The sequence below is a fragment of the Bos indicus genome, chromosome 13 (genome assembly GCF_029378745.1).
Source record: "Bos indicus isolate NIAB-ARS_2022 breed Sahiwal x Tharparkar chromosome 13, NIAB-ARS_B.indTharparkar_mat_pri_1.0, whole genome shotgun sequence".
NCBI lineage: Eukaryota > Metazoa > Chordata > Mammalia > Artiodactyla > Bovidae > Bos > Bos indicus.
The window spans coordinates 78,868,076-78,890,588 of record NC_091772.1 but is presented as its reverse complement, the minus strand read 5'-3'; the positions used below and the strand labels follow the sequence as shown (position 1 = coordinate 78,890,588).

Below are 22,513 nucleotides of genomic sequence, written 5' to 3'. Positions count from 1 at the left end.
AGGAATTGATGCTTTTGAGCTGTGGTGTTGGAGAAGACTCTTGAGAGTCCCTTGGACTGCAAGACCTTTTTCACAGTTAATAAGGTATCTTTGGCTGTGCTGGAGTGCCTCATCCTGGTGGCTTCTCCCGCTGTGGAGCATGCACTGTAGGGAGCGCAGGCTCTGTAGATAGATGCCTAAGCTTAGCTGCCCCAAGACACATGGAGTCTTCCCAGACCAGGGATTGAACTTGTGTCCCCTGCATTGGCAGGCAGATTTTTAACCACCGGACCACCATAGAAGTCCTGGCCCATAATGCTTTGAAACTTTAAAAGTTGTACTCAGAGATGCAAACATTTTACTTTTATATCTGTGATTTCTGACAATTATAAGCTTGCATACAACAATCAGCTGGAGAAGAGAGGCTCCCTTTGGATATGTGGGTTGACGCTAATATACACTCATAGGCCACATGTTCGCTTTTAATTTTGTTGTATATGTTGGAAGTTGGGCAGACTACCTGCCATTTCATGAAAATGCTGTTGCATAAGAAAACCAACATAAAATGCTGGAACAGATTAAAAGATACAAAAGGTACATTAAAAGGGAGTGATGGGGAGATGCTCTGTAGGTGTAAAGTCTCAGTCATGAAGGATGGGGGCTTCTGGAATCTGGTTTTGTACACATGGAGACTGTCAGGAGGGTGAAGTTTATGTGTTTGTTTGCCATGATTAAAAAAAAAAAGGAATTCACAATGTTAACAGAAGAGAAAACACACATAAGAATGTAGAAAAAGCATTTGATGAATTCAATGAAAACTCTTAGCAAATTGTAAATAGAAATTTAATCAGAGAGAGATTATTTACCTACAGTAAAGCAATAACAGGTAATATTGGTCACATATTCCCCAAAATTGCGGAGGAGAGAAGAAATGTGTATTATTTCACTTTAATTCAATATTGTATTTGGCATCCTGGCCACACAGTAAAGTGAAAAATAAAAATAACAGATTGAACATAGAAAAAAGGACAGGGAAGGGCAGAAAGTTGGGACTTGGACCTGAAGATTTCAAAGCAAGCCACACAACAGTTTAGAAATATCTATTTGCACAACAGAAGGTGGAACCTGAAACTAAATCTAGAAAAAAAAATCAGTGATTTATAAAAGAAACTGACAAACTACAAACACGGTTTCTTACTAGACTGTAAGTATCTTATTTGGCTATTAATTCAAAACAATAAAGTGACCACATCCCAGGTAATTTTAATGTTTAAATAATTTACATTTTAAATACTGATTTCTCTATAAAAGGCATCCAGAACCCCAGTCCTGGTTGGTGGCTTGTTATGTACAGACTACAAAGTGGAGAGGTGAGTGATGGAAACCAAGATTATCTGCCCTCACCCCTCCATCGCCAAACATGTCTTCCATGAAATCAGCCCCTGGTGCCAAAATGGTTGGGGACCACTGCTCTAGGACGTATTTCAGCACTTGAAGTAGAAATAACACCCCCAAAATGTCTTCAGTTCAGTCACTCAGTCGTGTCTGACTCTGCAACCCCATGAATCGCAGCACGCCAGGCCTGCCTGTCCATCACACACTGCCAGAGTTCACTGAGACTCACGTCCATCAAGTCAGTGATGCCATCCAGCCATCTCATCCTCTGGCGTCCCCTTCTCTTCTTGCCCCCAATCCCTCCCAGCATCAGAGTCTTTTCCAATGAGTCAACTCTTCGCATGAGGTGGCCAAAGTACTGGAGTTTCAGCTTCAGCATCATTCCCTCCAAAGAAATCCCAGGGCTGATCTCCTTCAGAATGGACTGGTTGGATCTCCTTGCAGTCCAAGGGACTCGCAAGAGTCTTCTCCAACACCACAGTTCAAAAGCATCAATTCTTCGGCACTCAGCTTTCTTCACAGTCCAACTCTCACATCCATACACGACCAAAGGAAAAACCACAGCCTTGACTAGACGGACCTTTGTTGGCAAAGTAATGTCTCTGCTTTTCAGTATGCTATCTAGGTTGGGCATAACTTTCCTTCCAAGGAGTTAAGCGTCTTTTAATTTCATGGCTGCAGTCACCATCTGCAGTGATTTTGGAGCCCCCCAAAATAGTCTGAATGTCTTAGTAAACAATAAACTGAGCTTAACTATTTTATCTGTAATCAATTAAGTTTACTACACCTTTCCAAGCATTAAAATGTACAATTTAAAGAGTAAACTTGGCAGCTTCCTTGGAAGTTCTATGGGGAAAGCACAGCTACTCCTAGGCCCTTTACTGAAGACCCATCCTCCTCCACCAGGGATGGCTGTGCGATTTCACTGAGGGCACAGCTTCGGGAGAAACGCTCATGGGAGCAGTGAAGGAGGAAGGAAACACCCGCCTAGCTAGCCAGGTCGGTCACATCAACCCTGGCGGTCAAAGGGGCAAGTATATTACAACCAGATCGCCCTCACATGCTGAAAAGCTTTTTATTTTGGCGGGGGGAGGGGCGCAGGGCAGGCGAATGACCTGAATTTAAAACACACTACTTGCAGCAAGTGCTGCAAACATAAGACAGGTCACAGGAACATTGTCATAACCCCAATAACTACATTATTCGATAAATTACAATTTAAAAGATTCTTATAAAAAGTAGTCCACCTAATCACAGGTACTGTAGAATCCCAGGCTCCTCCATACATTACTGGGGAAAAAGTGCAAATAAATAAAGGTGAAAAAACTTTAGGTAACATGGCAACCCACACCCTTCGCTGGTCAGATTCCACCGGCCACCTCAGTACTGCGGGAACGTTCCATCGATTTTGGCAGCCCAGGCCATGAGCCCCCCGACAACGTCCTTAACTGTTAAAGAGTCCAAGTCTGCCCAGGACTGCAAGATCTTCACAGCTTTCTGGGAGTCATTGCCCAGTTTGCAAATCACATAAATGGGGACAGACGCCCCTTCCTGTGCGCCCTGCTTCCTTTCCCGGATGGCTTCTCCCAAGACTTTCAGGCTCTCCGCATCCCTCCGTTCCAAACTTTTCAAAGGGATGTGCAGGGCGTGAGGCAGACGACAGATGTCCACCTCCACTTGAGGCCTGACGTCCAGCAACAGGTGGGGTGACCTAGAATCCAGAAGTCGCTTATAGTCCGTAATGGAAATCCGCTCCTCCGGGCTCAGCAACCGGAGGGAGCGGCACTTATCCGTGGCCGACGAACCGCAGAAGCTTTCGTAGTCTTGCAGGTCGGTCACGGTGGGCCGCTCCCCGCAGGCGGCACAGTCGGGCCTGCGCCTCCGCAGCCGGATACAGCGGAAATCGCCTCGGAGTGCGTCAAAAAGCAACAGGCGGCCGCTGTAAGAGGGGCCCAGGCCCGCAGCGGTCTTCAGCACTTCCAACGCCTGCAGGCAGCCCAGGACCCCGGTGACCGCGCCGAGCACCCCGCCATCCGCGCAGCTGGTCACCGTCTCCGCCGGGGGTGGCCGGGGGAACACGCAGCGATAGCAAGGCCCCCCGCCGTAGTGGTAGACCGTGAGCTGGCCCTCGAAACGCAACGCGCTGGCGGACACCAGGGGCCGGCCGGCGAGCACACAAGCGTCGCTCACCAGGTAGCGGGTGGGCGCGTTGTCGGAGCAGTCGGCCACCACGTCGTAGCGGCGGACGAGGTCCAGCGCCGTGGCCGGGGTCAGCGCCTGGGCGTAGGGCACGCACTCCACCGCTGAATTGAGGCGGCGCAGGGCAGCGGCCGCCGAAAAGACCTTGGCCTGGCCGGCCAGGGCCTCGCCGTGCAGCACCTGGCGGGCCAGGTTGCTCGCTTCGACCACGTCGTAGTCCACGAGGCCCAGGCGGCCGACGCCGGCTGCGGCCAGGTACTGCGCCAGTGGGCAGCCGAGCCCCCCGCAACCTACTACGAGTACGGCCGCGGCCGCCAGGCGCAGCTGCCCCTGCATGCCCAGCTCCGGCAGCACGAGCTGCCGGCTGTAGCGCCGGATCTCCTCTCGGGACAGGGCGGCCCTGGGAGGCAGGGGCGACACCGGAACCGAGCGCGCTGACTCCTGCCCCGTCGAAAGGGCTGTCGCCAACCTCTGCTTCAGGGAACTCAGCTCCTCCTCACGCTGCGCGACTTCGGCCTGTAGGGCCAGCACCTCCTCCCTGGCCGCCATGCCGGGCTTCTTTCCGGAAGTCGTCGTTAAAGGCATTTCCGTTTCCGGCTTTTCTTCGTCGCGAGGCCGGAGTAAACCAAAACAAAAACTTTATGGAGCTTGAGCCAGGTGATAAATGGACCTGCATTTCTTGCTCCACCCTCAGACTCAGTGAAAGACTCACAAGTTCTTACTGTTTCCAAAGGAACTGCGAAATGAACCTTAGGAAGACTAGAACTCGTCCACATAGACCACCCCCCCTTCTCGGGATTTGGTCCAGTCCAATCCTTCGCCTTCCGCCCCGCGTGACGTATTTCTGCTTCCGGCCTGTCGCGCAGTTCCGCCATGGCTGCCGAGGAAGCAAGTCGTAGCTCTCCTAGGTCTCGGCGGGAGCCGAAGGGGCGCGTCTCGCGGCAAGACAAGTATTCAGTGCTTTTGCCCACGTACAACGAGCGCGAGAACTTACCGTTCATCGTGTGGCTGCTGGTGAAGAGCTTCTCCGAGAGGTAGCGCGCCGGGCCGCCCTCCCCGAGAAATGAGATGAGCTGGCTTTCCGGGCCTGGGTGTCGGCCGTTGGCGGCTGCGCGAGGCGGCCCTGCCCGGCCTCTCTTCGGCCCCCGCGGGAGACCCTGGGGAGGACGCCACCCTGCGAGGAAAGCAGAGGCGGATTCCTCTGCGCTTCTCTTCGTCTCTCGGATTCTTAGTCCCGCCCTTGGGTTTTCTGAAGCACTTCTTTATTGTACACTCCCCGACGGCCCTCTGCCCGCCTTTTCTTAGAAGGGCTGGCCACCCTTTTTAATGCCTGCGGGTCCGAAAACCTGACCTCGCTTCTCCCTTACCTAGACGATCGGGCGCTGTGGCCGGAGCCGGGACTCTGAGCGAGCCCGCTGTCTCCCGCCCCCGTTCCGAGGGCTTATGTAAGCAGGAGGTTTGGGCCCTGTGGGTTAGGGAGCTGCTGCTGGGCTGGGCAACCCTTCTGGAGAAGGCAGAAGGGCAGACTCGCAGGTGGATGTTTGATGTGATTGTTTAAAAAAAAAAAAACTGGGAGGTGTTGATGTTAGAGTTTGAAAATGTTTAAAGTTTTTCTTTTTTCTGTCTTCAGAAAATGCTATTAGTACGAATTACCTTGTTTTGGGGATCGTGTATAAATCTTTGATCTTTAGGTATCAGCATATACAAACCTCTCAAATTACAGTGCTTTGAAAATTAGATAATATCATATAGCTTTTATTTTTCCAACCGAGTCTTCTCAATCGAGAACGAGTTATTTCCAGACTTTTTTTGTTTTTCCTCTTTTGACTTTGGTTTTACAAATGAGAACGGAGACTTTGTTCACGACGTATTTGTAGTAAGTGCCCCTTACGCATTCGTTGTTTTACTAGTATACCCGAGGTAAAGTCTTCGCGGTCGAATTGCTGAGTCGACAGAGATGTGCTTAAGATTGGTAGTTAATGCCAAATTGCTGTCAAAAAAAATTATACCAGCTTAGAATTCTGCAACGTTCATAAGAGAGGGGGCCTTTATCCTCACGAACCAGCCAGCTTTATTAAACCTACATCGTGGGAAATACTGATAAGTGAAAAACACTGCTGTTTGATTATAATTATTTGAATCAAATCATTATCTTCACATTCATGGCTTTTCAAAGTTTTTATTCATGGCTTTTAACTTTTTAAAAAAATTTCTATTTTGATTTCTCAAACTCTTTTCCCAGTTAGAGAAACTGTCGTGTAGCTGATCTTGTCCTGGCTTGTTTCATGATTATACGGTGTTTTTTTGCTCTGTTCTTTGATGTAGTGCAGTTTATCTTTAGTGATTTCTGGGTGGAGAATGAAGTTTAATGGGGAACAACTGTTTTCTTTTCAGGTGGCAGTCAAATTACCTAAAGTCTGCTCAGCTTGATTCCTTTTAGCTACCTCTTCCTCAGGTGGTCTTGTGCTTTGAAGTGTAGAGGGGAGTAATTTTGCTTATGAATGAAGTATCTCAGCACCACAAATAGAATTAACATCTTAACTGGTTTTGACTTGTAAAGCGCATGCCCAGATTTAGTGCCCTGTGGGGAACTGAAGTCGTCTTTGCTGTTAGAGAATAGATAGGCTGGGTTTTGCTTTCTTCCAAGTGTGCTGGGGGCTGACTTTTGTGTGTTTTTTTTTTTTTTTTTTTAAAGCATTTTAACAGTGGAATGTGTTTTCTGGTTGTTTTCCGTGCATTTGTTTCTTAAAGCAGGACCAGAGGAAACATAATGTTGTGTTATGGGGGTTTATCTGTACCTCCTCTTTCCCCATAAGTTTACCAGTAAAGTTAACAAAAAGAATGTCTTCTTTAAAGGGGGTGGTGGAAGATGTGATGGTGAGCACAGGTGCAGCTTGCCAAGTATTCTGCTGACTTGTTTTTTGAGTGCAAACTATCACGTGAAGTTAATGAGAACTATAGAAAGACCTTAATTCAGAAGCACTGACGTCTTTTGTAGTTCTGTGCTTTTTATTTGATAGTGTGGGGTAATAGGTACAATTATTTGAAATAGTGGTATCAAAGACTATCACCATCCTCAAGTGGGGTTTTTTTAAGGGTGAAATAAAATCAGATTCCTGATTCGTTATTTAAATCTGTTGGGGGTTAAAAAGAATAATCATCCAGAGCCACTCAGCTGACTTGATACCTTTTAAATGTATTTTTAAAATAAAATTTCCCAAGTGGATAAGTAAGATTTCATATGATGTCCTGTCATATATAAATATATGATCACTAATTTTTTTAACAAAAGAATATGTTTTATGTGTGAGAATTTTAACATCTCAGGATTGTATTGGAGAAGGCAGTGGCACCCCACTCCAGTACTCTTGTCTGGAAAATCCCATGGACGGAGGAGCCTGGTAGGCTGCAGTCCGTGGGGTCGCTGGGAGTCGGACACGACTGAGCACCTTCACTTTCACAAAATAAAATTTCCCAAGTGGATAAGTAAGATTTCATATGATATCCTGTCATATATAAATATATGATCACTAATTTTTTTAACAAAAGAATATGTTTTATGTGTGAGAATTTTAACATCTCAGGATTGTATTGGAGAAGGCAGTGGCACCCCACTCCAGTATTCTTGCCTGGAGAATCCCGGGGACAGGGGAGCCTGTGGAGTCGCACAGAGTCGGACATGACTGAAGCGACTTAGCAGCAGCAGGACTGTACAGGAGCATTTTCCAGCAGCCGGGCCCAGCAATAAGCAAGAGTTGCTCTTGCTGGCCCCAGGGCACCTGGCGGGCTTCCCTTGTGGTTCAACTGATAAAGAATCCGCCTGGAATGTGAAAGACCTGGGTCCAATCCCTGGATTGGGAAGATCCCCTGGAGAAGGGAAAGGCTACCCATTCCAGTATTTTGGCCTAGAGAATTCCATGGACTCTATAGTCCATGGGGTTGCAAAGACTCAGACACGACTGAGCGACTTTCACTTACATAGTTTGGAAGTGACATTCTGAATATTTGACATTTATTTCAATTGATAATTGAAGTTTTCCTTGTTAATTAACATGGCAATAAATTGCCACTTACACTAGGGAGGAGTTAGTGACTTTTAAATTGTTTTTTTCATTTCAGACTACTGTCTCCAAGCAATACAAATTTAATTTTTTTTTTATTTTAGTGGTTTCAACTATGAAATTATAATCATAGATGATGGAAGCCCAGATGGAACAAGGGACATTGCTGAGCAGTTGGAGAAGATCTATGGGTCAGACAGAATTGTAAGTCATTTTTCTATCATATCAATTACCTTTATATGGGGGAAAGATGATAAATGAACAGTGCTTGGATTCCATCTGTCTAGAAACTGAAAAGATAAAGAGCACTGATATATGCTTGGGATTTAGATACATTTTCATTGTGCTTGAGGTTTTACATACCTTTGGTATGTTGAGTCATTGGTAGATTTACAGCAGAACAGTGGGCCTTTGGATGAACTCTTTATGTCTGACTCTGCAAATCAGTTTCCTTGAAGGGCAGAATTAAAGCATGATACTAAATTCAGAAGTATTATAGAACTGGGGTCTTCGCTGCTGACTCAGTGGTAAAGAATTCTCCTGCCAGTGCAGGAAGACTTGGGTTTGATCCCTGCATCAGGAAGATCCCCTGGAGAAGAAAATGGCAAGCCACTCCAGTATTCTTGTCTGGAAAATCCCATGGACAGAGGAGCCTCGTGAGCTGCAGTCCATGGCGTCTCAAAAGAGTTGGACACAACTCAGTAACTAAACAAGTTTTAAAGCTAGGTTGCAGTTAGGAATGCGTGCCTTGGGGTACTCTTTCTACCCCCTTCTGATGCCTGTGTCAGAAGCTTTCTCTATCTCCTTTATACTTTAATAAAACTTTATTACACACACACACAAAAAAAAAGGAATGCGTGCCTTGATCTCTCTTGCTCACTTTCTGTAGGTGTTCTCGTCCTTTCAGTAGAGAATGCTGTCTGCAGCTAAAAGCTTGTAGCTGGGAAAGGTGACTGGTTGTTTTCATGTGAAACATGATTTTTCAAAGAACCTGGCAGTTTTATCTGTAGGATAGTCTTGTGAAATAGACTGAGTTTCTAAGTCTTAAACTTTCTCACTGTACCTTAAAGCCTGTTGTTCTACAGGAGTAACTTGGGCATTTTTATTTTTGATCAATGGTTTGCCTTTATGAATGCTGGAGTAGATTTTTTAGTTTACTTCAGCCAGTTCTTGGGCCAAAAACAGTTACATCCAGATTTAATTAGAAAACACATTTTAGACAGTATTTTATAATTTGCATGGATGAGAATTTCTCAGTCTTGGCACTACTGACCTTGGGACCTGAGGGGTCTTCACTGTGAGGGACTGTCCTGTATGTTACAGGATGTTCAGCATCAGCTCTGGACTCTACCCACAAGATGCAGCAGTGACCCCCGCAGTGCAGCAACCAGAAATACCTCTGGGCATCATCAGACGTCCCTTTGCCAGCAAAATTACCACCTCGTGCCAAAGAGAGCCCTTTGGTATATGCATAAAGAAGTCTCTTGGAGAACCTTTATTGATACTTGCACTTCAAGAAGTAGCAATTAAGCATCAAACAAAATAGACTCTGAGTTCACATATTCTTGATTAAGCCCAATAATGAAATAATTTCTATGCAGTCACAGGAGAGCTTAGTTAATGAGAAGAGTTGAAAGGAAGTGTGTTACACTCTCTTTTTTTGAATTTATTTGGCTGTGACAGGTCTTAGTTGTGGTATGCAGGTTCTAGTTCCCAGACCAAGGATTGATCCTGGGCCCCCTGCATTGGAAGGTCAGAGTCCCAGCCACTGGACCATCAGCAAGTCCCAGGAAATATGTTACGCTTACGTACAGTGCAAGTCTATCCTGTGATGGAGCTTCCTTCCATCTCACAGGCACAATTCACAGAACTGTCACACCTCAGTCCTCTCTGAATATTTCCAGATGTACAAGCTTACAGAGGAGATAAAAGCTTAGATTTTCATCCTTTTAGCAGTGACTTTCAATAATGGTTGATTCATATTTTTGGCCAACAGTTCCTCAGTTCCTCTTGTATAGGTTCAGGGCCCACTGCACTGATTCACATAATGCATAGAATGTTCTCACTGTGTAGTTCCATTTAACCTGGAAACATCAGCCTGACAGTGTTTTGAATCCTTTTATCTTTGAACCTCAACCCTGAGGTGTGATTGATTGTGCCTGCTGAATTGACCTCAAATTCTAAAACAACATGGTCTTCAAAGAATTCTGCTTTCCTCATCAACCTAATAAAATTTAAAAGGATGAGGGAAAAAATAGCATTTACTGTCACGATTTCTGAGTGGTACCAGGGAAATTGCCTACTCATTATTTTATCACTTTTAGGTCATTTAAGAAAATTACTGGGGGTGTGTGTGCATGTGTGACCAATAAGAAGCTATGCCAAAGATGGTACTTGCTTGCTTTTTAGGTCACATAAGTATATTCAGTTGGGGGGAAATTGAAGAAAAATTAGGAACCACCATACAAAATCTCAGATAAAATATTCATAGATGCTTTGTTAGCTAGCCTTTCAAACTGACTGGAAGTAATATTTCAGGGGGGAAAAAAGATGGAGTTATTTAATATAAACCTTTGAAAGTCTGAAAATTAAAAATAATAAAATTCTTTGAAAATGAGTTTTTTTTTTTTTTTTTTAAGCTAAAACACAGGGTTATAGAAAATCTAAGATAAACTGTAAAGAATTTGAGTTTTCAGTGCAAATACCAGATGAGGTCAGTATTTTGATGGTAACCATCAAGCACAGCATCAGATAAAACCTGACATGTCATTTGATTTTGCTTAGTGAATTGTAACTACCATGGATCACTGACTGAATGTCTGGCTCTCCTGTATACGAGCTCACCAGGCAGGAATGTACTTTGTCTTTGTTCCTCCTCTAGACCTACAGCAGCTTGCGTGTAGTTAAAAAGTGTAACCTGTTTGAATTAAATTGAAAATCCTTTGTTTGGAGGTTTGCAGTCTGAGGCCGGCTGCCTACTTACTGCCCAGTGCCGGGGGTGGATAGGAAATGCTCAGTGGTGAGTCTTCATCCCCCTACCTCAGAAATTTGGTGTCAAACACTGGCATTCTACTTTTCCAGAAATTTAGAGAAAAAAGGAAAGATCTAAATAAGTCAGGGTTTATATGTGAACCAGAAAGTGTAGAAAGACTTAATTGACAAGCAGTAAGAGAAAGAAAATCTTTTAGGAATATAACCTGAAGTCATGTGAGTGGACCAATAGAGAATGAGATAAGGTCATCTAAGCATAAAATCAAGATAAGTTGATGAAATATCAACGTTTAAAATCAAAGACGGAATTGAGAAAACAAGTAGGGTTATCAAATATTCCAAAAAGGTATAAGTGAGTTAAATCCTCAGTTTTCTTAGGAAGGAATCAATAGATAGATTGAGAGAAGGCAATGGCACCCCACTCCAGTACTCTTGCCTGGAAAATCCCATGGACGGAGGAGCCTGGTGGGCTGCAGTCCATGGGGTCACTGGGAGTCAGACACCACTGAGCGACTTCACTTTCACTTTTCACTTTCATGCACTGGAGAAGGAAATGGCAACCCACTCCAGTGTTCTTGCCTGGAGAATCCCAGGGATGGGGGAGCCCCGTGGGCTGCCCTCTCTGGGGTCACACAGAGTCAGACAGGACTAAAGTGACTTAACAGCAGACCAAAAAAATACATTGTTTTTTTTGGTGGGTAAAAACTCTAGCACCTCCTCCACTGAGGAGGAGGGGCTAGACTTTAAGATTTTGTCTGGGGTGGGGGGATTTGGGTAAAAGAATGTTACTTTTCCTTAAAAGCTGTTAAATTACTTGTTACTAAATGCATTTTTTATTTTGGCAAAAAATGTTAGGCATATTGTGCTGTAAGTTCAAATAAATGCAGCAGTGTTTCTGTTAAAATGAGTGAGCACTTATTTAAAAAGACTTTTTATTCGATTTTAGATTATTTGTATTAAAATGCCATTTCTTATCCTTACAGCTTCTAAGGCCACGGGAGAAAAAGTTGGGGCTAGGTAAGCAGACCCTCTCATCCCCACTCCCCCATACCTGCTCCTTACCTTGGTAAGATTTCCCATGTGTAGTGTCCCAGTTTGGAACAGGGCCAAAATGCAGTGACCTCCTGTGATGATTTTTAATGATCTTAATGACATGTAGTTGGTTTAACTTGAATTGCCTGTATCAACCAAGGCCCTCTTAGGAAAACAGAAACTATTGTTAAGTCTTTCAATATAAGGAATTTAATACAGAGAATCTGGTTACACCAGTGAAGGAATTCCTGAGAAGCCAAATGGAAGAGTGAGGTTACTCAGAGATTAGTGCTACTGGAGGTCACTGCTACTCCCCCGGGGCTGGAGCAGCGATGGAGGAACTGGTGTTTTTAGAGCCGGGGACCCGGGCTACGTGCCCAGAGGAGCTCTAATGGTAGAGTCAGGGATACCTGGTGGAAGCGGGAGCTGAGGAGGGAATCTGGTCCATGCTGAGAGGTGGAGTAAGGGGGAGGACTCTTGGACTTTTCCCCTTCTGCTTGAAATCTCTCTTCCTGTGCTTCCCAAAGCTGTTTGGAAATCAGTTGACAAGAGAACAAATATAGTACCCTGCGATATATTTAGAACAGAGAAGGGATCTAAGGGCAAACATTTGGACCAGCACACTGCCTTAGCTGTAAGTTCTTGAACATTTCTTTAAACGTTTTTAAAAGGTTTTTGTTTTTTTAAAAAGAAAGCTGTTCTGGTTTTACAATGTAAGAGGTTATAGAAAAATCTCAAATGAACTCAATCTCGTTCTGAGATAAAAATCTTGAATGCCTTTATTTCTGTTGTTGGTCACAGTTGTTTTATGTTGAAAAGTGTTATTACTAAAAAATTGGGGGAGCGTGGAGGAAACACAGTACTTGGAAATTGAGTATCTGCTGTCCTGAAGATCCTTGATTTCATGGCATGATCAAATGTTCTGAATATCTGAATCCAGAAGGTTCTTCAAGATGGAAGTAATCTTGAAACTGCCCTGAAAGCCACCAAGAATTACTAACCAGTCAGTGGCAATCCAAAAACCTATAGTCAGTCACTTCTTAACAGAAGTCAGAAGAGTTCAGCCTTGCTAGTAAGATACGTGTTGGATTGGGGCTAGAGAACACAGAATTCGCATCTCCTGTTCCTGACCAGTTACCCTTACCTGCCAAGTCCTTGAGGAACTTTAGGCATAAGCGTGGCTAAGTAATTGCTAGTTGCACCTGTGGCCCCAGAGACAGGGTTCTTGTGTACCAGGCTTAAGGTGTGGAAGACAGTCCCTGGGTAGCTTTTGTGGGGCAGCAGTGATGGGAAGAGCAGAAGCAGAGAGACAGGTTAGGTGGGGGTCCAGGCATCCCAAGATGGTGCCCAGGACTAAAGTGAGGTTATAGTTCACTGTCAGCTGTAGAGGACTAATGGCTTTTCAGGGATGCTTAGCGGTTTCTTCCCTGTTGAGATGTAGACCTCAGCATTTCCGGTGACTTCCTTTAATGGGTACAGATGTTTTCCTTTTTAGGAACTGCATATATTCACGGGATGAAACATGCCACAGGCAACTACATAATCATCATGGATGCTGACCTCTCACACCATGTGAGTGGTATGTTTCTTTATTAGCTCTTTATTATAGTCTTAGCCTATTTTACTGACCTACTGTTTATTCTTAATTTCAGCCAAAATTTATTCCTGAATTCATTAGGTAGGTATTTCTAATATTTGAAAGAATTATGATTCAAGTCATTTATCTTATATTGATTTTTTACTTCATTTTTCATTCATTAAAATGCTCATGCTGTTTTAAGTTTGCTATCAAAAATAAAACCAGTGCACAGATTTGAGGCATGTGAATATAGTTACAAGACTAAATGAAGTATTTTAGGGGCCCTGAGAGGACTAACTGAAAAATAATCCCTTTATTACCTAATTCTGTAAACACTATAGAAAATTTCTGTAAACCATTGTTAATTTCTATAAATGCTATAGAAAAAGATGAAAAACATCTTCCCTGTTAAATGGAATTAAACCCTGCATCAAAAGGGTAAAACCCTATGAATAGATGGGTTTTATTTTAGGAATGAATGCCAAAATCAGGAATCTGTCAAAATAATTCATTTATCACATTAACAAAGGAGGCAGTCTGATTACGTCTATAGGTGCTAAAGGGTATGGCATAAAATTCACTATCCATTTCTTCTTAAAATTTTAGTATAGAAATAGAAGGAAACCACTTAAACATACTGAAGACAACCTAGTGCTAAGTTAGAGGTGTCTTACCTTTTTACTTTTTGCTGCACCGCATGGCTTGGCCACCCACTCCAGTATTCTTGCTTGGAGAATCCCATGGACAGAGGAGCCTGGCGGGCTACAGTCCATGGGGTCACAAGAATTGGACACGACTAAGCGACTAAACCACCACAGCTTGTGGGATCTTAGTTCCCTGACCAGGGATTGAACCTGGGCCCTCAGCAGTGAAAGCAGGAGTCCTAACCACCAGTGGATTTCCCCATGAAACTTACCAAATGATGAAATATTGAATTAATTTTCAATAAACTCATCGGTGACTGTAGGTATACCAGATGTCATTAAATACGGAAATTTTAAGTAATGTTGTAACATAAGAATTTAGCATATATCAGTAAAGGGTACAAAATTCTATTTATTTACAGGTAATGTAAAAACATTTTTAGAAAATCTAAGAGACCTTGACACCTTTCAGAAAAAGAACTTGGGAGCTGTTCTGAACATAAACTAAATAGAAAAACAGAGTCAGATCGTGTCCCCAACCTGTTGAGAACACTTCCAGGAGTTCCTGTGACCACATGGAGAATCCACATCCCTTTACTTGCATTCAAACCACTCTGTGAAGTGGCCCCTGCCTTGCGATCTGAACTCATCCTCTGCCCCCCCTTTGTCTGAAGTGCTGTGTCACAGCTCCTTAATGCCAACTACTACTCCTTTGATCTCTGCATAGTCACCTCAAAAATACCTTCTCTGCTTGGATCACCAGTACCCCAAACTCCTTTGACCTGATAAGGTCGTGGAACCAGTGGACTAGAAAATGGATGAGAGGTGCAAACAGGCCGTATGTAGGAGAAACGCAAATGGCTAAGGAAACTAAGAGAAGGTGCTCACCCTGGGATGTAGTCAGGGAAATGCAATTAAAATAAGCGTGTGTTACATGTTTGCTACCCGTTCGTTTTTCAAAATTAAAAACCTATGAAGCAATACACCCAGCACCAATAAGATGGTAGAAAATGGACACAAGTGATGGCTGGAAGGAGTGTGAGTTACTGCAGCCTTTTCAGAAAGGAATTTCTTGTGATATCTGTTAGAATTAAACATACGAGCTTTGCTTTAGCAATTTCATTGAAAGCTCAGCAGCTTTTTTAAATTGACAGCTAATTTATTTTTTCTACAGGAAGCAAAAGGAGGGTAATTTTGACATTGTCTCCGGAACTCGCTACAAAGGAAATGGCGGTGTATATGGCTGGGATTTGAAAAGAAAAATAATCAGGTATATACATATAGAAAGTATTTGGAATAAATTACCATGTGGGGTTTGTGAAATCAGATTGTGACTTCCAAACAATATTCCCAGGTAGCTTCTTACCTACAATCTTTCCTGTGTTAGAGTATTTTATTTTGGATGCTTTTCACTTGGGGAAAATCTGCATAAACCTTTGAACCTTTCATAGAAATTATCTAATTCAGCAAAATTTATTCTGTGTGAACCTTCAGCTCTAAGTGAATTATTCATCTATTTTTGGATTAAATAACTTTTCAATATATATTTTTCTAATAATTTAAGATACATCATGATTTCAGCTTTTACTAAGAAACATAAAGTGGTGAAGCTTTGGAGGCAGACTTGGGTTAAACTCCTGATTCTGTCATTTAAATTACTGTGTCCCTTGCATATCTTGCCTTTTCTAAGCTTTGTTTTCTTCATGATAAAATGGAAGTAAAACAAGCTGTTTCAGTTTTTTGTTACAGCGTAACAGACCATCCCAAAGCTAAGTGACTTAAAACAAATTTATTATTTCTCTAAATTCTTTGGTTTGGCTACTGGTTCCTCCGCTGATTTCACTTGGGCTCATTTATGCAGTTTCCTTCGGCTTGAGGGTGAGCTGTGCTGGTAGCTCCAAGATGGCCTCATTCATATGTTTAGCATATGGTACTGGTTGTTGACTGGGCCCACCTCAGTTCTCCTGCACGTAGCCACTCACCTGGAAAGCTGGGTCAGCTGCTTTACGTGGCCTCCTGAGGGCACCACCCAGAAGCACCACAGCTGCAGCTGCAAGCACTCCTGGGTGCTCAGCTCTGGGGCTGACACCACTTTAAACTCTGGTCAGAGCAAGCTTGTAATCAAGGGATGCAGAAATAGAATCCTCCTCTTGATGGGAAGACCCACAAACAATTGTTGACCACATTTAGTCTATCTCACCTAGGTTGTTGGACAGTGATGTTTCGATCTCGAAAAGATCTACCTAGCTTATTGCTTTTTGGTGTAACAACATACCTGAATTCTTACTAATAGTACTTGTATAAACTCTTACTAATAGCACTTTTTATCACTCTCCGTTCCTGTCAAAGGTTCTGTTAGGTTCAGTTTTGCCTCGTAACTGTGAAACTTAAAACATGTAAAAGCCTCAATCTTCAGTGAAATGAAGGGGTTAGATAAATGAGCAGTTTTCATTCTTTCTGAGGATCAGAATCATGTAGGAGGAAATTATATACATCTGCTCCCTATTCATCCTCCCCTCCTTTGTGCATACACACATTGGAGACCATTTGAATGGATCTCCAGGGATGGTGCAGAAGCCTCAGTAGTTTTCACAGGTTCTCAGAGGATTCTGTTGTGCAGCCATGGTTGAGACCAGCAAGTCAGTGAGATCACTGACTCAGGCCTCTCTGAATTTGGTCATTAAAACTAATATTTAAAATCAGGGAGTCCCAATGAGAGACAGTCTGCAACTTTTGGTTGGATCATTTAGTTGTATTGAGTTGTATCCGTCATGACTTCTTAATGTCTTCACTGACTTTATAGTAAAAACTGGTGAGAAAGATGATGTATCACTTGCTCAAGGTCTCATTTTTATGGTCCAGAACCTGAATTTGAACCCAAGTCTGTGACTCTAGCTGTTATTTTGATTGTTGTTGTCCAGTCATGTCCAGCTGTTTGGGACCCCGTGGACTTGCAGCGTTTTGGTTAAAGACCCCAATTTTAAAATGCATTACCTTGAATAGATGTATAAATATATAGATACATATGTACCACATACACATAAATACATATACTCTCACATTCCTTGGGTCAAATTCATTTTGTGGGATAAATTATGTCTTAGAATTCTTTTGTAACGATCAGAAGCAAATTGAAGGGAGGGGAGTATGTTTTTATTAGCCATTATCCCAACTATATCCCTAGCTGTGTATTTTATATGAAATAGGCTCTCCTAAGGAGCACCTTGATGGTTCCCCTGGCCTTGGAGAGAAACTTTTTTCCATGCTGCTTCCCTGCCACCTTCCCTCCCTCCAGAACAACTAGTTTTCTGAATCTGAGCACACTAAAACAGCTGCAGTACCAAAGTCATTTTTTCCAAGTGTACTTTACATCTTTTTGAAATGTTAATAATAGCTATTCGTCAGTAGTAGCTTATAATTGATTGATACTTCGTTGTGCTTGAAGCACAGACCCTAAAGTCATTGCTACGAGCTGAATGTTTCCGAATTCACGTGTGCCTTGCCCTGGGAGTGTTGGTGTTTGGAAATGGGGTTTGGGAGAGGTGAGTGGGTTTAGATGAGGCCCTGAATGTGGGTGGGGCACTGTTGGTGGGACTAGTGCCCTTTCGAGAAGAAAGCCGGAAAGCCTGGCCTTTCCCCTCCTCCACCCTCCATGTGAGAAGGCACCATTTGGAGGCTAGGGACAGGATCCTCACCAGGAACCAAGTTTACAGCACCTTTATCTTGGACTCTTCAGCCTCCAGAACTGAGAATTGAGTATCTGTTGTTTAAGTCACCCAGTCTGTGGGTTACAGAAACCCAAGCAGAATGGATAGTCTCAGAGTAGAGGTCAGTTTCCAGAGATGGCCAAAACCCCAAACCCTTTCCCACCTTCACCCTTAAAAAAAAAATAACCGTTTCAATGCAAACTGAGATTGGAAACAGCCCTCCCTTGGTGATTTGAATCTGAAAAAGAAGCTTAAAATCCCTGATAGATCACTTTTCCTGTCTTGACAGATGTTCGTAATCCTAAGTTATGACTTTTGGCAGATATGCAAGTGGAGTTAAAAATCTATTGCCGTTCTTACCTAGTGTTTGGAAAATGACTGTTCTATAGGTCATCTCCACACGTCACAGTCAAAGAATAAAAAAATACCTATTCAAAGAGGAAAGAACGAGAACTGTCAGATCTCCTTTCACTGACAGATCCTTGCTTTGTTCCATAGAGTTAACATTTTTCTTGCATTTTTGAAATTAGTGTAGCATTTTTAGCACTCTGCACTTGGCTGTATTTCTTTCGTGTAGAAACTGTATTTTATAAAGAAAACGTTTTCTTTGACAGCCGTGTGGCCAATTTTATAACTCAGATTTTGCTGCGACCAGGAGCATCTGATTTAACAGGAAGTTTCAGGTACAGTGAAAACTTGTAACTGTATATTTTCTACTATTTACAATTTCTTGCCTAAATCTCTTGCTTTATAATGACTTACTTAAAGAAACCCTTCTCATTTCCACCCCATTTTTGTTCTGGAATACTAAAAAAGGCAGATTGAAGTTGTTAGAGGTGCTAATGAATCCTAAACATCTTCTTAAGGGAAATACTGTACTTTTAAAGAGCAGGAAGGACAGGCTGGTGTGCTTACAGTGAGTGTCACCGCCCAGCCCTTGAGGGGCCTGAGGTGACCACTGACTGCTCATTCAGAACATCACTTCTTGTCTAAGTGGTGCAAAGCCTCCTGCTGGGTCCTTGGGATTTTTAAATTTTTGCTTGTTTCTTGGTGTTTGTGTAATTTTAGACTTGATACAGTAGGTTACTTTGTATGATGGTGCCAGATGACTGCCAGATTTTTTTTAATCTCTGAAACTAAAATGTCTCTTCATCTCCTTTAAGATCCAGACTCCATGCGCTACTTACTACATTATATTACCTGGTACACGCTTCTATCCATTAAGTGTTGATTCTTTTGACCTTTGATAGAACGCATGTGCGCATGCTCAGTTGCTTCAGTCGTGTCCAATTCCTTGCGACCCCATGGGACATAGCCCAACAGGCTCCTCTGTCCAAGGGATTCTCTAGGCAAGAATACTGGAGTGGGTTACCATGCCCTCTTCCAGAGATCTTCCCAACCCAGGGATCGAACCTGCATCGGGAAGCCCTTGTTAAAACACACAAATACAGAAATTAGGAGCCTGCTGTTGAAGGTAATGAATACTTCAAATGCAGCTGCAAGTCTGTTGGATAGCAGTTCAGAGACAGTAAGAGAGTCAGAAGTGAAGAGAGGAGCCATCACAAATTAGACGTCAGATAATGAAAATGAAACTTCTCTAGAATTAAGATGTAAGTTGTTTTGAAAGCACAGTTTGGTGTATGAAAGATAGCTACAGACCCATATATACATCCTTCAGTTCCACACTTCGAGGCAGATGAATATATGAAGCCCACATGTGTTACAGTGATTTTGAATGAAGACCCAGGGTAGCTTGCTTGGTTGTGGAGATGGGGACTTTGCTTTGGGCCCTAGTTCCCCTAGTCACTTCATCACCTAGCTCTTTCTCTCATAGCTTTCTCAAAAACTACAAGAAAAAAGGTATAAATTGCTGCCTTTGTATACATTGAGGCTCGGGGGGAATTTTTTTTTTAACCTCAGTGACTGAAAACAGAGCTCCCGAAGAAGATTAGAGTTCACCCATAGGACTTCCCCACTCCTGTCTCTCTTTGTAAACCTGATGAGCTTTGCCTTTGGCTTGCAGTCCCTCTAAAGTTAGGGTGTGCATTCATCTGTCTTAATTGTCTGACTGTGACCTCAGTCACTGATAGCTGGTTCCCGCCAGTACTGCCTCAGTCTTGTGATCCCTACTTCCTGTCTCTAACTTAACCAGGCTCAACCTAGAGGGACTTAGTTTATCCCAGGAATTTATTTAGATCTCAGGAAACAGAAACTTCATAGATACTTATGAGGAAACACCTGATAATTGCTTCTTTCTTGTCATCGAGTTTATATTGTGCTTCATTATCTACCAACTCTGTTGTCCCAGCATTTGAAACAGTTTCTTCCTTTTCAACTTTAAATTTCAAGAAAAATTTTGAAACTACAAACAATGGGCGGTTTTGCTCCACATGATTCACTTTACCATATTTTAATAATTTCTAATAGTGTGATAGGAAGATAACTCTTTAAAAGATACTAAGGATTCATTTCCACAATTGTCCTAAATTATTTACCAAATATTTTTATGGCCTTTCCAGTTCAAGATAAATGTATCATAATCATCAACTGTGAGAACTTTTCTGTAGACAAATGGCCAGTGAAAGTTAAGTTTTTATAAATACCAGTGAACTTTTGGAAAGGTCAGGGTACATGTAGGAATGTATATTTATCGAGGTGTTCATATACATTTTAATTTCTTATAGGTTATACAGAAAAGAAGTTTTACAGAAATTAATAGGAAAATGTATATCTAAAGGCTACGTTTTCCAGATGGAGATGATTGTTCGAGCGAGACAGCTGAATTATACTATTGGCGAGGTATGTAAATAATGTCAATTCCTCATAAAGAAACAAGGTTTAGACTTTTTATAATAAAAGGTTAATTTTCATAAACTACTGAGTAAATGTGGAAGGCTTCCAGGTGTCCATGCAAAAGAGTGAAAATTCACATTCTTTTAAAATTAATATATGTGACATACCAAGATCTAAAGCTTAACAGAAGGCAGTGTTCCCTTTTAAATAAATAAAAGTGACCGGTATCTTCATCCTTGCCTTTTCTTCTGACCACTCAGCATTATGGGATGAGTCTGTTTTCTGCTTTTCCCCTAGTCTTGACCGTCAGCCACCTACTTAAGTTAAAAATGAACGGGGTGGGACCTCCCTGGTGGGCCAGTGGCTAAGACTCCCGTTTCCACTGCAGGGTGCACAAGTTTGATCCCTGGTAGGGGTACTAAGATCCCACGTGCCATGTGGCCAAAATTAGTTAATTTTTTAAAAAAAAATGCCTGGTGAATCCCTTTTGCCCTACGGTCTATGAGTAAATGCAAAGGGCAGGAATTGGAGGAGCAGTTTAATCCTCTTATTCAGAGCAAGAAAATAGCTAACTGGAATGCCACTGCTCTTGTGGAAGTTGTAAGATTTTTTAGCTTAGTGCTAAAATAGCGACAGCTGAACTTGATGGTGGAGAAGGGGATGGCAACCCACTCCAGTATTCTTGCCTGGGAAATCCCATGGACATAGGAGTGTGGTGGGCTCGAGTCCATGGGCCGCAAAGAGTCGGGCATGACTGAGAAACTAACACTAAACTTGATGGACTACTGGAAAAATTTCAGGCCATTTTACTTTTGGAGGATAATTTTTCCTTGAAGCTTGAGTAAACCAACTTAATATTCAGGATCAGTGCCTTTCAAAACAGTAGATTTGGTTCATATGACCTATTTTAAGATAATATGCATATTATGTTTAATTTTGAAGACTTGGAGATGCAGGTGGTTACTGTAAGAATCCCATAATTTGCACTTAACCTTGAAGGACTTGCTAGCAGAGGAACAATCTTGTTTCTGTTGTATGAGTAATTGTTGTACGCCTGCTATACTTCTTTTCTCATATTTTTGAAGACTCACTTAACATATATTTTTTTAACTAGGTTCCAATATCATTTGTGGATCGTGTTTATGGTGAATCCAAGTTGGGAGGAAATGAAATAGTCTCTTTCTTGAAAGGATTACTGACTCTCTTTGCTACTACATAAAAGAAAGTTATTCATTTATACTTAATCATGTTCAATTAAGTTTAAACATGGAAAAAGCCTGGTTGCTGATTTTTATAAAGTGTACTCTTAGAACATAAATCATAAGGTAAGGCAAGTCTGTTTTCTGGAGAAACTCCATTTTATACGTCAGATTAGGAAAACGAGCAGTGTTCTCACTTTTCGTTTACATGTTGCTGTATTAAGACCTATAAATAAAGGTATATGGAATTTCCGCATAAAAATACTGCTGCTTTCATTAAAGTATACAAACGCAGGATTTCTTACCTGGGGAAGATTTTGAAAAAGACTGGATTCATACCTAATACGTGTCAGAAGTAAGATGAGTGCTAATCATATTCATGAAATACACATATGGCTGTTTCTATATGAACTGAAAAATACACACCTTTCCTGCTCTTTTAAAATGTACCCCAAATTTCTTAAACCAGATAATACATTTAGAGCACAATTTAAATTTGGGTCTTTGTAGCTGCTGACTTGATAGAGCATTTCACCTGTCAGGGCAAGTCGGTTTAAAATACATATCGTGCATTGGAAGCAACAACATTTTATTGCATAGTTGTTTTTTTCTCTTCTGGGCACAAACTTCTTTTGGTAAAGATAAACATTGATGACATTAAGGCATAAATCTAGCTGCTGTAATAATTTTTATTTTTTGGCCAAGTCATGAGGCCTGTGGGATTGATCCTACTTCCCCAACTAGGGCTTGAACTGGAGTCCCTGGCAGTGAAAGCACCATGTCCTAACCACTGGACTGCCAGGGAATTACCACCGGTAGTAATTTTTAAACAACTGTATTTTCCCTCAAAATAATTTGTCTCCATGTTATTTCAGGACCCTTAACAAAGCATACATATGAGTGAATCCCCTAGATGTCTTCTTTTGAGGAAACT

General features: G+C 42.3%; 2 protein-coding genes across 2 annotated transcripts; one reads left to right on the top strand and one right to left on the bottom strand.

Annotated features, from left to right (window-relative positions):
- Nucleotides 1–805: 805 nt before the first annotated feature.
- MOCS3 (molybdenum cofactor synthesis 3) lies at nucleotides 806–4,165 on the bottom strand. Its single transcript, XM_019972583.2, has one exon. The coding sequence runs from the start codon at nucleotides 4,156–4,158 to the stop codon at nucleotides 2,755–2,757; it is 1,404 nt and encodes a 467-aa protein (XP_019828142.2). The 5' UTR covers nucleotides 4,159–4,165; the 3' UTR covers nucleotides 806–2,754.
- Nucleotides 4,166–4,419: 254 nt separating this feature from the next.
- Nucleotides 4,420–21,841, top strand: DPM1 (dolichyl-phosphate mannosyltransferase subunit 1, catalytic). The gene is made up of 9 exons (XM_019972584.2): nucleotides 4,420–4,607; nucleotides 7,739–7,838; nucleotides 11,609–11,642; nucleotides 13,153–13,229; nucleotides 13,310–13,335; nucleotides 15,055–15,150; nucleotides 18,202–18,270; nucleotides 20,272–20,386; nucleotides 21,495–21,841. The coding sequence occupies exons 1-9, from the start codon at nucleotides 4,447–4,449 to the stop codon at nucleotides 21,597–21,599; spliced, it is 783 nt and encodes a 260-aa protein (XP_019828143.2). The 5' UTR covers nucleotides 4,420–4,446; the 3' UTR covers nucleotides 21,600–21,841.
- The last annotated feature ends 672 nt before the right edge of the window (nucleotides 21,842–22,513 follow it).